General features: G+C 42.2%; 1 protein-coding gene and 1 long non-coding RNA gene across 12 annotated transcripts in view; one reads left to right on the plus strand and one right to left on the minus strand.

Annotated features, from left to right (window-relative positions):
* NAV2 (neuron navigator 2) overlaps positions 1–16,641 on the minus strand; it is a 366,621-nt gene that overhangs the window by 190,410 nt on the left and 159,570 nt on the right. For 7 of the 11 annotated variants that reach the window (XM_048306040.1, XM_048306038.1, XM_048306041.1 and 4 more), the window contains exon 1: positions 9,867–11,016. The exons of the other annotated variants lie outside the window; for them this stretch is intronic. In XM_048306040.1, the coding sequence (XP_048161997.1) occupies positions 9,867–10,124 (258 nt within the window). In that variant the 5' untranslated portion in view covers positions 10,125–11,016. Of the gene's footprint in view, positions 1–9,866; positions 11,017–16,641 lie in introns of those variants that run through there. 11 annotated transcript variants of the gene reach the window in all.
* On the plus strand, positions 9,928–12,944 carry LOC125327091. Its single transcript, XR_007204128.1, has 3 exons — positions 9,928–10,010; positions 11,179–11,398; positions 12,822–12,944. It is a non-coding gene; the product is annotated as an uncharacterized LOC125327091 (long non-coding RNA).

The raw sequence follows: 16,641 nt of genomic DNA on the forward strand, positions 1-16,641 counted from the left end.
TATTTAAAATTCAATTATTTGCCGGTGGAACACTGAAATTTCAAATCTCTCTTTGCTTAATGCTGCACAATAAACACTGAGTGGATCTGACGGGTCATCAGCTCAGAAACGCTGACACAGCAGCCAAGGGTGGCATCAGTCCCCTCCATCATGTCCAACACCAGTGGATATTTCTCAGACTGTAAAGGGAACAGATGAAAATCTGTATTTATTCAACACAAAACTCTCTTCTGCTGAACCTGAGAGCACTCAGGAGGCAATAAAGAGGGCTAAATCTTTCTTAGTTCACACTGCTGTGACCAAGAGATTAAGTTTCAGCACAAAGCTGAAACGCTGAAAGGAGAGTGAAGGATCTGCTATTAAGAAGTCTAGGAGCTCCACAGACTTTTAAAAATTACTATTTCAGGTTCCTTGTTGACCTGCTCAACAAGGGGAAGGTGGAATTCATTCTTGTGTCAAAAATAAGGTAAACTGCCTTGCTAATCCAACCTGGTAAACCAACCCACCAGTGGTGGTGACCCATGGGCACAACATCCACCACACAACATTGCATCTTGGTGGCTGCACCACCCATCACCCCACGTGGTCCAAACCCTACCAGGGAAAGGCCAAAAGGCATCTTACAGGCAGGAAAGGAAAATCTACATTGCTGCAATCTGGGAAGTTGGTATCTGACTGCTTGGAAACAGGATCCTAGGCAACCACTGCTCTTCCCTCTTGAAAAGCAGAAAGCAGCTTAATTCAGTGAAATAAAGCAAATTCATTACAATTCCCCTGGAGAGGCTCTGTACGGATGAACAGGATGCTGCTGCCTCCACTTTCCAGCTCCGTGCTAGAGGACCTGGCACCTTTCTGCCAGCTTTCTTTGGCAATGCCCATCTGGCACATTACCATGGAGGATCAGACCCCTGTGTGCTCCCCAGCCCATCCCAGAGGAGTAAGATGCAGCAATGCCAAAAATACTCCTTCCCAAAATAATCCATCCCAGTTAAGCCCCAGACAAGTCTGGAATACATGTGGCTGTCCTGAGAAGCAGACTGACCCCTGGTTATTGAGCAAGAAAAGCAAAAGCCATTTCTAAGCTATTGCATAAAATGGTCAATGCACATTTGATCTTGAAACAACATGTGACATTTCTTGACCACTTTTGAAGACTTAAATATCCATAGGGCTCTGGCAAATGGAGAATAATTTAAAGTGGAATCAAATTCGTCTCACCAGACTGATCCACTAATTATTGTCTCCATCAGCTGCAATCAAAGTTGCCCATTGATCTTTGTGGATCAAAATGTCAGCACTGAAGTTACCTGTAGTTTCCAACAGTGGGCATGGCTCAAGCGGAGATGGCTAAAGAGAACAGGAATCTGCTTCTAAATATTTGTTTCAAAATATACAAGTGTAACAAAGTCTCAGTACCCATACTCACCATAAAATGTCACACAAGCTAGATCAGCAACAAGAAATCCCACCAGGGTATTCATTTTGTTCTACCAATGGGCAAGTATATAGAATTAACAGATGGCAGAAAAAGACAATGTAATAATTTCTGGTCAGCATTTCCAGCAGAAGATAAGCAATCCTATCAGGGAAGATCCCCTCATTGCATGACACAAAAAGGTACGACTACAACAGTCTTCACAACTGAGAATGTCACTCCATGAGGCATAAAATACATAAAATTACAATTCCAGCCTATCACACACCTCTTCCACTTCTCCCAAGAGCAAAGCATGGGTGTCCTCAGACAGCTGTTCTAGAAGATGTTCTTCCTAAAAAACTCTGAAAAGTCTAGCTGCTTTGGCTAAAAGGCCTTGTCAGCTCCTACAGTGTTATCTGAGAGATGAGGGAGAACATGGAAATGTTAGGGAAGTTGGTTCAACCCTTTGGTTTGGAGAAAGTGGAACCAAGCCAACAAGACCCCAGCACTGAGAAAAGCTACTGCAGCAGCCAGAGAGTAAGCCAGCCTGTAAAGGGCTGGGTTAGGGTTTTTATTTATTTATGGATTACATTTTTCATGAGAAAGCCTGGATGTGTATAACTAGGTCACTTTGTTCAGCAGGTGAGACAAACATCTCTGGGTTTCTCCAAGAAGGCTTCACAGCCCAGTAATGCCAAGGCACTTCTGGATTATACCATGGCTGTCATTACATAAAGGACAAGACAGAAGAAATGGACCAATATCAGTGACATGTCAGGTAAAATAAAGCCAATTAGGGACTCCTTCCAACTGTGAAAGAAAGGATACAGCAACTTGTAGCCACAGCTGTAGAGACAAAATAAAACACACAGGGGAAAGGACTTAAGGAAACGTCCAAGAGATGAACACAGGCTAAAAAAATGCAAGTAAACAAGACATTGTCAAAATATGATGATATGACAGTCCAAAACTCAACATGCACAGAGGAAAAAGTCCTGGTAAAAGTGCATTTTCAAATACAGAATTTGGGTATTTTTTTCCTTTCAGGCATTGTTTTCCCACACATTGCTTCCAATTCTAAAATAACCCAAAATTAAAATGAAAAATAATCCAAGGATAACACACCCAAAAATACTTTCAAGAGGCAAAAAAAGGTGGAATGAGAATAAAACTTCAGATCTCAGCCTGTTTTAAAATAAGAAGTGACCTGTTTTCTCATTTATTTTAATAGGTGGTTTATTTGTTTTAAGTTTTAGCAGTTATTTCCATGCCTATGCTTTGCAAAACTGAAGAAACTGAGACTGTTTCCACAAACTATTTCAGAAAAAACAATTTACAGATAAAATTAGAGGCATACAACTAAGTGCCAAGTGTTTGACTGAATTCCAGTTCTTGGTGAATGGAAAACCAGCAGCTTCCTGTTACAAAATGTACCAACAGTTCATGTCTAATAATACACATAATATCTAACCATTTATATACTTCAAATATAGATGTTTCTAAAAATAACACTAAAGCAGGGTATTTTTAGCCAGGTGAATTTCTCAGAAGAATGAGATTCTACAGTTTGCTGCAAAGAAAAAATAGATTAATGGGTTAAAGTTTTAAGAGCATCTCTTGATTTATACCAAAATAAAAAGTAGAAGGTTTAGCTCCAAGGCTTCAAGAAGCAAAAAAACAAATAGGAAAAAAGGTCAAGAGCAGAACACACATCCTTTCATTAAAGGCCCAGCTATTGCTTAATTCACAAATGTATCTTCTTAAACAGCACTTACAATATTTATTCTGTTGCAAATTTAATAAGTTCAAGCAAAATAATTATTGTTTTAAGCACCTCCTTAATTTCTTACACTTTGGTAAGAACAGGGAACTTGTAGGCTAGAAGCATTAAAATACTGTACAAATTATTCAGAGATTTAAACCTAGTGAGGAGACAATCTGGACAGTGAAATTACAGAGTAGACAATGTTTCTCAAAGGACTCTTAAAAGGAAATTAAAACCAGCCAATACCAATTACCAATTATCCTTAATTTCCAAAACCCAGAACTTAATCCATGCTATCTCAATCAATAAAGGCTTTCTTTTCTGATACCACCTGGATAGGCAAAAAGAGCACAAGTGGTGTTGGTCTCATAATTTTATTTCTTTTTGGTACTTCTCAGATACTTGAAACTTGGGAAAGGTTCATGATTTGTTTACCAGACCCCTTTACAATTTGATTTTTTTTTCTTTTTGAGAACTAAAGCTCAGGTTCAGTGCCAGCAGATTTCAAAAGCAGTATCTGTTGTTCTTCTCTACTAATATCCTTGTACCTCTTTCTGCTTGGGTGTCACCGTGCATCAAGTGTCACAGCAGAAGGTGATAAAAATCACTTGCTAAAACAGGGACAAAGAAAGTGAGAGTGTTCACTTAAGAAATTCAACTTCATGGAATAAGCTAACAGTTTCAAGGACAGAAGGAGAACACACAGACACCATATGCATGAGCATTTTGAGCTGTTAACAAGGAGCAGCAAAGGAGAAAGATAATCTAGTATCAGGGGACTAGCTAGTAATTTTCTAGAGAACTGCAGACTTTCTAACCTTGGCTAAATTTCTTTGTGCCTCAGACACTCACTTAATAAATGTTCTCCATAAAATAAGAATGATATCCCTACCTCTAAGGGGTGCTCTTAGGTTAAGCATATGCCAATTTTCAAGCCAGATAGTTAGATAGACTGTCAAAAGTAAGAGGGGGAAAAAAACCCACATTTTCCAGTATGATAAAAAAACAAATGGAACTTTGAGTGCAAGTAACCCTTTGCATATTCTAAATGAAAACCCAATGATTAAGGAACCTCCTGAATTTATAGTGCAATGTTACACTTGTTGTTCAAATGCAGAGCTTTAGAAAAGGTAGCTCTTTATATGAAAAGACAAAACACTGAAAAATCCATGTTAATCATCACAATAAAACAACTTCGGAATTGTTTCCTTGTTATCTATCTGGGAACACTTCATCTGGAGCAACCTCCCAACAATTAAATATTTTTCATTATGTATCTAAAAATATATCAAACCCACTGTAATCATAACGAGAAGAAGAATTTGGCTACTTGATAGCCTCAAATTGCTTACAGTGAGTAAAAAAAGAGTCCATCATAAAAGAAGATACAGCACAGGCCTTTTTGTAGGAATGTACTTAGGTACATAACTATAATCATATGAACAAGCTCATTAGTACCAATTGCACATTTATTTTGTGCTTATGTATTTTGATAACCTGAATCTATAGCTTTTCTTAGCTTCTCACAACTGCAGTAAAATCTATCCTTTGTTCACATCCTAAACGCGACCCCATTTGGTTTCTTCTGATTGCAAAAAGCGATCTTTTATGTGAAAGTTATCAGTATGATTGACCACATTTCTCATAATTTCATTTATAATTAGCTCAGCAGTCGTAGCGAGACCAAATTTCACACCACTGAGGCAGCTCACGCGATGGCGCTGAAACCAATCGATGTTCATCTGACTTTAGATTGGGTCCAGATAAAGATTTGCTTGATCTCTGTCCCTTCTGCAAGCTGGTTCAGCGTTAGAACTGTGAAACCCAGGATCACACACAAAAATGGCTAATGCATGTGAGAAGGGAAGGCATAATTTCTCTGCAATATGCTCCATTAATCTTTCTCTCTATGAAGCTTCACATTAGCAAGACAGTGATACAGAGGTTTAAACAGCTCCTGGTAAAGTTAATTAAACTATAGAAAAGTAATTACTAATATCTGAATTATGTGGCTTCATTTGGATTGCTAATGGCATGAGCACAAGGGGAGTGAGGCAGAGAAGGGAAACTTATAGCCAGCAAATCATGGGGCACGTGTGGCTCATCAGTTGATGTGAGCCTAAATTTGAAGTGTGGAAAAAAACTGGAGGAACCTATTAAGTTAATCAGTTTGAGAGCAGTGCACAGCTGACTGAAAAACTCCCTGGAATGTGCCAGCAGTGTGCCATCAACCTGGGAATGGCTATCCACTAGATTTATTTGTGGGGAGTTGTAACGGAGCTTCCATACCCTTGTCATTACTTGGACCACAGAATGGGCAATGAGGAAAAAAACAGAGATGTTTTTAATCTCGACAGATGTGGCAAATGCATTTGGAGCACACCCCAGATGTAGATGACCTTGACAAATTAGGAAAGAAGAACTAAATCACTAGGAGAAAAATCTAGTGTAAGACTAGAAAACCGGGACATCTAGAACACCTCAGAACCAGACCACCCCAGATCCAGGGTGCCCAACTCAACAAGATCTTCACAAACTGGGAAAGCAATATGAAGAAAAATCTAGCTGAGCAAGATAGCTTGATTTCAGACAATGACATCTAAGCAGTTTTAAGCTGAATTCCTTTAAAAAAAGGAGTCTAGGGAAACTGAAAAAAGTTCAGTAGATAGCACAAGAAGTTGCAGGAGTTCTAGAAACCCTAGGCTTTGTCTAGTGCAGGGAAAGAGAAAAGTGAAGGAGAACATCACAGCCAGTGAGCACCTGCCTGCCAGGTCCACCAGGAGAGGGCAACTGTCTGGTTTTCAGCAAATGAATATTGCAAAGAAGTTTGCAAAGAAATACAAATTCCTACCCCCACCCCTCCCAGCCATACTAAGCACAATTACGGGTAATTGCTGAACATACGTACTTTAAACCCAGGTTAAACAGATGTCTCTTAACTTGAAGTGTTTTAGTGGAAGGGTGGGACCAACCACTTAGCAAGGTCCTGGTGCCTTTAGTCCTGCTTCAGTTACTGCAGATACAAACAGTGATTATTTTCTAGGTTCTCTGGAGAAAAAAAATCAAGAAGCAGGAGAATACAACCTAGCAGCAATAACTACAGTAATTAAATCCACGATCTCCTTCAGTGACATTCACAATAACATGGCAGCAGACTCTATGCCTGTATGGCATCTTCCTTCTTGCATCTGCACGAACAATCATACCATGCCCACAGACTCCTAATTGGCAATGACTTCTCTCTCAAATAACTAATGCAAATTTAGTAGCCAAATGCATCTGACTTTTTCAGAATCACTGAGAAATACCATTTTGTAGATGAGAGATCACAATCTTGCTATCTACTCGATGGAAGTTTCTCTGGTAACTAAGTTAAATATTTCCAAAACAATTCTCTCTAAAGATGGGTACAATTTATTGGCGGTGTTTTCAAATTAGACAAAATAAGCACCAGTGTAACAGTCGGTTACCGTTGTGCACAACACAGGGGATTTAATATGGAAAAATAGAGTGTGTATATCAGTAACAGTAAAATAGGAATGATACTGCCATGATTCATCGACCTAAGATTTCCTACTAGCATCTACAATGGGCTTGATGCTAAAACCCTCAGACCTTTCTTTGGAAAGTGCCTCTGAAATACTCTGAAGTATGCTTTTTATAAATTGCACAGCATTGCAAAAAACACACTGCCCTTATAAGGCCTTAAGGCACGAAATTTCCAGTTATAAAATCCAGCTTACACATGTAAAACCATATCAAGAGGAACGAAATTAGCAAAACATTTAGAAGTTTTCACTGATACCACATTTGTGAGCAGGACAGGACATCTTTATTTTCAGCAAGTTGTTTTTTTTTTAATTGGTACTTTAATGAATACGACCTACAGTACTCATATTGCCTGAAGAATCAGGTTCAAGAAAGGTACCACCTGGCACCGAAAAAGCTCATGAAGCTTTGCAGTGGTGTGTAAGTGGCTTGAAACATGCTAACCCAGCATGAGAACATGGTCTGGTACCCTCATATGGTGGCTTCTGGACGATGCACTAGACACAGCCTCTTCTCCAGAACAATCAATCAAATAAGCCACTAAATTTTGTATTATGTAGTGCAAAAAGGACCCACTTCAATGGGATTAAGAACAACTCCTTGAAATACTCCCAGAACCAAGAGAATTGATCCAAGTGATACAATCTCTCTCTCATTCTCCCTCCGCCCACACAGGAGGGAGGATATGATGTCCTTCCTTGTGGGCTGAAAATTCTGCACAGGGACCAAGATCTACAGATGATAGGTGCCAAAACAATTGGCATTGGTCCAACTTGTGGATCCAAACCCTGAAGTCTACTGTAAGAATATAACTTCCCTCCCTCACAGGTGATGCCAGGTGCCTGCACAGTAAAATGGTGAGGGTCTCATTGGTGCTTCAGATAAACCACCCAGAGAAGCAAAGTGATCACCCTCAGATTCTCAAGATATCCAGACCTGGTGCAGTGTTCAAGACTAAACCTTACCAGGCACATTATCAGAAAGCACTTCTATACCTGAATGCAGCTGAAGGTCTTCCAAGATAAAAGTGCTTCAGTGCTGACATACCACCTGGCAGCTGTCTATCCATCCTGTTCCTCCTCCCTTGGCAGGGAGGAACAGCAGGAAAAGGAACGAACAGTGCCCTTGATACAACACATCTGGAAAAATCTCCCTCTAGATATCAACTGGCATTCCAAATGGCAATTCCTTGAATGGCAAAACCCTGCACTGCTTTTGTGGACAAAGGATCGAAGCTGGATCAGTAAGACCAACAAAAAAATGACTGTGTTTATTCAAGAAAATAGACAGTGAAAAAAGCCTCACTGATTCACACCTTAAAAGGTGCTGGTCATCTGCTCAGACTGCCAGCCAGAGGAGGTTACTGAGAATACAAAGCTTAAGCTCTCTCCTGATGCTGAAGTAATTAAAAATGTAAAATTACCTGACATTTCCTTAGCCAAAATCACTCCCTGTTCAAGTATAACAAGTTAGCATCAAGACCCTTTCATCATCATGCTACAAAACATGGGGTTTGTTCCACATCACTGTAAGGGTTAAAACCACCATAGTGTTGCCCTTACTACTGCAAAGAGCTCCCACTGGCAGGATCTCTGTGAGCCTAATCTGTTACAAGATGAGAAAGTGTTTCTGAATAACAACCACTTTTTCAGCAATGAAGATTTCTATGCAGAAACCATGGCATGTGTGAGAGAAAGGGGAGCAGATAATGAGATTTTGCTGACCTTTCATAATCACAAGGACAGACTCAGGCACAAGTGAGAGAGAGCACTTGATTCTCTTGTAAGGGCAAGATGTGATGCACAGGTTGGTCTGTCTGCTGCCACTACCCTGCATCAATGCTTGGCTGTCTTCTTTTCCTGCTCTCAGTCCCTCAGGAACTGCTCCAGTCATATCTGTCTGGCCTGAGCAGCTCAGTACGTCACCCTGTCTACCAGCAATGAAAGTGCAGCATATCCTGAAATCGGGGCACGCGGTCAAACATGCCCCAATCAGTAGGCACACTCATCTGAAGGGAACAGGGTTAGGAGGCCACAGATTTCAGAATCTAGGTGGTAGGGATGATCCATTATTCCTCAAAGAAGGGAAAAACCAGGTAGACTATCTGTCATCGTTTCCCTCTCTCAGCATAATGGTATCACCTTCCACCAGGCTCGGATATTGGCAGAAGCAGCATGTAACATATATGGCTGTTGCCAAAATACATCACAGGGCTGTACAGCCATCTCTGTACCACAGCAATCAATTGTGCTTGCTGCAGCAGCCCATCTGCTCTGCTCCCTCCGTAGCACAGTAACACACACGCTGTGCCCACGCTGCTGCAGAGCTCACCGGGGCACAGCAGTGCAGGGCAGTCCCAGCCATGCTGACAACCTCACCCTGCCCACAGAAATTAAACCAGCTGAGGAACATACATTTCTCCTCCCTATGCAGCACGCAGCATATATAAAAATACATTAGAAGACGGACACAGGTTAAAGGGAAACCTGAAATATGTGTATTGATGATGTGCTGCATCTATGATGTCATGCACGTACAGCATTACACAGGCAATTCCATTTAAGTGTTCATTTCCTACATAATCTGTTTAATTTAGCTGCACTGAATGACATGCATATTGTAATCTAGCATCAAGCACTGCCTCCCATTCACTCCCCACACAGCTACAAACACAGAATGTTCACACAACTAGTGCTCTGGTACAGTACGTGACCGAACACAAAACACATTCATGACAACCAGCAATCCTCCTCCAGCCCAGGCACACGAGCCAGCCCTTTCACTTAGCACCTACAGCAAGCACACAAAGAACACACCCCACAAACAACATCTCTACCATCTCCCTCCTGTAAATCCCCCCAAGTTCAAGCAAAGGCAACAGAGAAGGTAGCACAGGCAAGCAGCACATGCAGCCCCATCCCTCAGCACCCCACCATCAGCTCCATCATGCTGACAAAATTACACATGTCACTATGTGGAATATAAAACATCCCACCACTGCAGACAGATGTTAGCACACACAGACACACGCACATCCCTTCTCACACTGCTGTTTACCCCAGAAAACCTGCTGCATGCTCTCAGCACAGAAATAAATTCCCGCATACACCTCCCCAGGATTTGGTGCCTGCTAACCTGTGTGTCAAATCCACTTTCTACCGAGCTACTCTTCCTTGCTGGGAGGCCATCTCCTGCGTTTTCTTGTCCATTGGAAGATTTGAGAGGAATCTGGCTGGAATACAATGGCTTCGTCACCTCCACCTTGTTCCCAAACTTCAGGTAACAGGGCTGTGGGATGGTCCTGGCCGTTGGAACATGCAGGATTGGAGCAGCGCTGTGTACGGGTTTAGGTAGTCCCGATTTCATTTTGGAGGCTACCAGGATGGCTGGCATTTTCTCTTTCTGCTCTCCTAACACGTTTCTGTCAGCAGCAGCAACAGCAGAGACAGCAGGCAGGGAGAGAGAAAAGGACACGCTGGGAAGCTGTTCTACTCTAAAGCAGCCTGGTCACTGCAGAGATCTCCAAAATCAGCTTAGAATTTAAAATCAACAATAAAACCAATTTAAAAAAACTTTTAAAAAAAGGAAAGGGAAAAAGAAAAAAAGAAAAAAAACCACACCACTTTCAGCCTAAAATATTGCCCAGCTCTATGCCAGCCTTCCACCTGTTTCCTCTAATTTTATTTTCAGTTCTTTACCACTGTCCTCTTTCCTATTTCTGCTCTGTAACTTGTTCCTTCCTTTCTCTATCTGACTCCTGCAATTTTCTTGCCTGGAAATGAGCGACTTTCACTCCATTATCTTGTCACTGCATCTCCAAAGTGAGGCAGCCTTTGGAATTAAAAAAAAAAAAAAAAAAAAAAAAAAAAAAAAAGAACCTGCTGCTGCATATGCTTCCCCTTCCGTACGCACTAGAGAGTGAGCGAGCAGGATTTCCAGCTTAAGATGTCTTTCTTCAGTCTTAGCCAAGAAGCAGATGTAGCTCAGTGTGTTAATGACTGATGCCCTTGGATACGAGCCTTAGAGAATCAAGCTTCTTAAGCCTAAATAGCTGTGAACAGGACAACGATGCCGGAGCAGAAGGAGAAACGTCCACTGACAGCGATTTTAAATCAAAATATATCAGTGGCCACAAAATCTCCCGGCTCCCCCGGTGCTGAGCATAAAAAGCTGGGGGGGAGAAAAAATTTAAAATAAAAGCGATTCAGCTGTGAGAGGGAAGGGAAAGCAGCCGGCAGCTCATGCTCCCTCCCGCAGTGGAGCGGGCTCCCGCCCGGCGCTGCTCGGCGCATCCCGGGGGGGCCGGGACCAGCCGGGAGGGAGGCGGCGGCTGCCCGGCCCCGCCGGCTCCGAGCGGGCAGGGCGGGCCCCGGATTGGTCCTGCCCGCTCCGAGCAGGAACAAAAAAAATAAATAAATAACGAAGAAATCTCTCCCTCTCTCCGCAGGGGGAGGAGCGGCCTCGGCTCCCGCGGCGGGCAGGGAGACCCGCGGGGCGGAGGGGTCTGGAGGGATGCTCCGGGGGCGCGACACGGAGCGGTTTCTTTTTGAAATTTGGGAAAAAAAAAAAAAAAAATTCAAATCAAAACACCTGGAGGTGACTCATTGTTCGTGGCTTTTCGGGAAGAACTGCCGCTGCCAGCATCAACAGGAATTTGAATAAGCACAGTGAGTAATCCGGCCCTATTTTAGCAACACTTGGCTTTGGGGAGCCTTTCAGTGTCGCAGGTTCCTCCTCACGCTGCTCTGTGGATGCCAGGATCCGTTACAACCCCCGGATCCCCCATTCCTGTGTATCCTGACACATTTCAGAGCCGCACATGTTCCTCTTCCTGCACACACCTGCACCATCCTGGACAGTGGAAGACTATCAGTGTGCAAATCAAGGCACCAAGAGATGCCTTCAGACTGTATGGGGGGCTTCAGCACCAAGATATGCAATGCCACAGTGCCCAATTTTCAGCAGGTCTGTAAGGGCAGGCAAAGGCTTTGACTTATCTCTCACTACAAGAAAGAAATCGAGGGGCTGGAATGAGTCCAGAGAAGGGAATGAAGCTGGGAATGGAGCACAAGTCTGATGAGGAGCGGCTGAGGGAGCTGGGGGGGGCTCAGCCTGGAGAAAAGGAGGCTCAGGGGTGACCTTCTGGCTCTCTACAACCCCCTGGAAGGAGACTGTAGTCACGTGGGAGTCGGGCTCTGCTCCCAAGTTACAAGTGACAGGGGGAGAGGAAATGGCCAAGTGGTGCCAGGGGAGGTTTAGATCAGATATTAGGAAAAATTTCTTCACAGAAAGGATTGTCAGACATTGGAACAGGCTGCTCAGGGAAGTGTTCAAAAAACACATGGATATGGCACTTGGGGACATGGTTTAGTGGTAATATGGCAGTGCTGGGTTAACAGTTGGATTTGATGATCTTGGAGGTCTTTTCCAACCTTAACAATTCTATGACTACAGGGAGGGTGCCTCAGAATAATATTCACAAAAGCAACACGAGACATGGAAGCAAAAGGAGCATTTAAATCACAACCTCATCACAGTCCCAGTTAATTGCTTTATTTCCCGAGTAGGGCCGCTTCCTTCGGCTCCTTATTCTCACCTCATCCACTCCCCAAATACTGAACCCCTAAACCAATGCCTGGGTGGAAAGAGTGATCCCAGCAAGGAGAGAGTGGTTTGGGTTGGAAGTGATCTTAAAGATCATCCAGTTCCAACCCCCCTGCCATGGGCAGGACAGCTTCCACTAGTCCAGGTTGCTCAAAGCCCCATCCAACCTGGCCTTGAACGCTTCCAGAGATGCGGCATCCAGAGAAGCAATGAACCTACACTTGAAGTATTTGAAATACACACTGGGTGAAGCTACTCAGTAGGACAGAGGAAGCCCAGCCCCACGGCCCCTGCTCCATCCAGGCTGTGAGCAGTGCTCAGGGAAGGAAGGCTCAATCATGCTCAATCACTCATGTCAAGAGGAGCTGGGACCTGCCTATTTAACACTCTGTCTTTGGAGGAAGTTTTAAAGATGCAAACCTCAGGTTTTTAGATCTGAGACTCTTTCAGATAGAAAACTGAGGCATTTCTTGGATTGTATTGTAGGTGTGTCCAGGATGAAGACAGCATTGCTGGATCCTTCTGCAGATGTCATCTTCAATGACTGACCCAAGGCTACACAGTGACTAAATGGCAGAACTAAAAATTAAAGTCAGAAATTGTGCTCTACTTATTATAAAGTACTTATTACACTCAACGTTGCAGTGTAAAATGTAATTCAAGTTCCCACAGTACACATAAAGCTCATCTGCTGAGTTTTGGCTGTTGCTAGGATTTTTCAGCACATCTGCTTTCACATGTACCAGTTCTGCAGGCTGTTTTGTAGAAACTACAAAAGGGTAAATTTTATGGTAGCTGGTTTTTTAAGTAACTTCTTCCACCTCAATCTCTTTATCCACCAATTTCAGATGGAAAAATGCACATCCCTCTTCATCCATCTCATTGAGATCCCACCGAGACAAATCTTCTAATGTTCTGTCATAACTGTGCACAATGTCAGCTTAAACACAGCTATAGAGAAAATTTCAAAACCCTACAATTCAATAAAGAAGGTACATTTACCATCTGAGAGGACTGGTAGTCCTTGGAGCAGAAATGTGTCAAATGCTCCAACGCCATTTCCATTGTTCCATGCTGAGAACTCAGCCTTGCTGGCTAAGAGAAGGTTGGGCTCCAGTATGAACACCTTGAAAAAGATCCAGGCCTGAAAACCAGGCTAATTTTAGGTCTGTAATAAAATACAGTAAGGTTTAAAAGCTATTAGAAGATCTAACTGACAAGCTTTATATTCTGTTCTTCTAAAACTTACACATTTTATGAGGTTCAGGCCACCAATCCCTGCTGCACCCAACTTGCCAGTTCTTGTTGTTCTGTTTCTATCTTGGAAAACTGGCTAGGTTACAGGATACCAAAACAGCCACTAAGTTAATTTGACCAAAAGAAAAGGATTCCTTTCATTGCTCCTTTAACAATTATGGAATCTGATCCTTTGATGATGGTGGATTGAATATTCCACAGTTCCTCTGGACACTTAAGGGAATCTTACTGATTTCTCAGTGTGCAGTCCTGCCTACTGAGGATGATGCCATCTGAATACACTCAGTCCATGATCCTGACAGCTATTCTGCCAAATCAGTGAAATGGACACATTCTTCACCAAAGCTTTAATGTGAATTCCTGTTAACACATTTGAAGAGTGACCTAGAGTTACTGCTTCTCTCATGGATTCAGTTTGCACCTAATAATCCTTTGTCATCTAAAACCTGGGGGAGTTTTTATGTTACACAGATTTTGCTGTATGTATCTAAACAGCACAGCATAATGGCACTGAAACGCAAACTGCTGTATCCAGTGGCAGTGCAGTCACACCATGAGATCATAAATTACATCACATTACAGGCATTATCTGCAAAGATGGGCAACATCAATTCTCGTCTGTCTTTGGAACTGACTAGTCTTTGGCTTGTCTGGATTTTTGGTTTTGTTTTGGTTTTGGATTGTTTTTGTTGTTGCTATTGTTTAATAAGTTCATTTTAATCTGTTTTTAAGGCTAGGATTTTTTAAAGAAACTACTTCTCTTGGACAGTCAAAGGGATCTGAGAACCTGTCTCTTATCTTCTTTGAAAAGCCCAACCAGTTTTCCCTTCCCCTGTTTTGAATCACCCAAATTTCTGTGTCTAAACCAGAAGTAATCTTAAAAAGGAGGCAAATTATCAAAAAAAACAAGAGCTCCATTCCTTCCCAGAAATGCTGGATAAGCCTCTGACTAGGAAAAATTCCCTTGCAGCTTTAAGTCTGATGAGTACCTTTGCCTGAATAACCACAACATCCCCCCTTATCTGCCTGTAGTCCAGGGAGCATCCACCCACTTCCCAAATGGGGGAATATGGAAGGAAAAATGCTATCAACAAGCACTTTACTTCTCTGTTAGAAAAAAAAACCCACCAACACAATGAAACCACAATAAACCCTACTGATTTGGCTTACACAGCTGATTTTGAAGCTCAGAAAGTATCACTGCTTTGGACTCAAGCTGTGGCTGCTCAGCACCATGTAGTGTCAACTCAAGTGCCAAGACTCTGGTGTTGAGAACTGGCTTAATACTCTCAAAATTTTAGTGAGCAGACTCATGTGAACTCAAGAACTTAACACATCAGAGGAAGCTATTTGAATGCCCTGTAGTTCAAGAGCTTGTAGGCAAGTCAGCACATTGCCCAAAACAAAGCCAGTAAACAGAACAAAAGCCCAGGGTTGACTGCTCTTGAACAGATGATCTTTATGAATGAGATGAACGTTTCTGGAACAGTGAAACCATTGAAGCTGCCTCCACAGCTTGCTACCAATTAACAACAGAACAGGGTCTCTACACCCAAGTGGAAAGAAAATGCCTGTATGGATTGCATGTGGATATTGCAAGTAAAATTAAAAGCTTGACGAAAGGTAGCAAAAGATCAGAGAATCAGACCTTCCTTTCAACTTGTGGTTAATATTCATCCTCAACGAAGCCAAATGTTACATTAGCCTAAATGGAAAAACCATGTCGAATTATGCTATCAATTAGAACACCTCATTAGCTGGTGTGGTGATTCAGAACTGCTGATAGAACTGAACTCAAGGCTTGAAAATACCTTGATCAACACTATCCTTGGCTTTTAGGCATTAAGGATGTACCTGCAATATCCCAGAAAAATCGTTTCAAGCCGAGGTGAATATCCCTAAAATGTCACCACACACTGTCAGAATCAGAGGGCTTAATTGTACTCTCAAACCCATTCTCATCAAGCTCTACTACTGCCAAGCAGCTGTCCTATAGACTGTAGGCATGTTCAGCTTTGGCACAGGTCCATCAACTTAAGTGAAGTTATGACAGGAATAAATATGGACCTATTTTTGGTACTGCAGGCATTTTGCACGTTCACATCCATCTTTAGTCCCTGGTCAGTATCAAATATGGAAAAGCCTGATCCCATCTGCACATTTACATTACCATTCTATGAAACAACCCATAAAGGTGTAGAGGAGTAAAGGTGTAAACCTCATAATTTTTTGTTGTGTTCCCCCAAGGGGAACAGTAGAGATTAGAAAGAGGAATGTGGATAGAAGCATTATATAATTTGGCATCCTCTCACCACAGCAATTATAATCTGTACATGTGAGTTCTTTATATAGAGCAGTGAGGAGGAAACCTTGGTTCTGTTCCCAGTTCTTTTGACAGAATCTTGTCTGCATTACACTAATTCTGATCTAAAATTCCATTTGTAATCCCCTGACATGCTTCTAATTCACACTGGGTTTAATTCCATTTAATTTTATAATGGTGTCAAATTTTAAAAAATACACAAGCCAAGTTGCACCTGGACAAGAACATCTGTTCCACTCATTTTCAGAAAATACACAGGAAAGTTCACTGGCTGCACTAGTGATAGAGGCAGATGCTCTTGCACGGTGACAGAAAATGGCCCCATTTTAAATTAGCATCTTCTGAACAATGCTCACATTTAATCCCACTTTGTACCAGAACGCTTCATGGTTTTGTAATGTAAGCCTGTAGTAGTGCTTCACTCAATAGCTTCCTAAGTTTCTATTGTCATAGCAAATGCACACTCACAGCTTTGAATTCATTACGCTCCCATTGCCTTTGGATTTGTAGCCATATCAGTTTCTCACAATCTAATAAAAACTGGGCCCAGCTGTCTTGAGACACACACTGCTATGGGGTTCTGTGATGGGCTTTGGAAAGGTCCATCTCTCTGACGTTGCGTGTGAAGTTCATTCCTCGGACTTAAAATCATCAGGAACAGAAAGGCATGAGGAATGCAAGAGCTTATTTGAATTAATGTTTTCTGTGGCGGTGTAAGATTTAGAT

This window comes from Corvus hawaiiensis, chromosome 6 (genome assembly GCF_020740725.1).
Source record: "Corvus hawaiiensis isolate bCorHaw1 chromosome 6, bCorHaw1.pri.cur, whole genome shotgun sequence".
In the NCBI taxonomy this organism is placed as follows: Eukaryota; Metazoa; Chordata; class Aves; order Passeriformes; family Corvidae; genus Corvus; species Corvus hawaiiensis.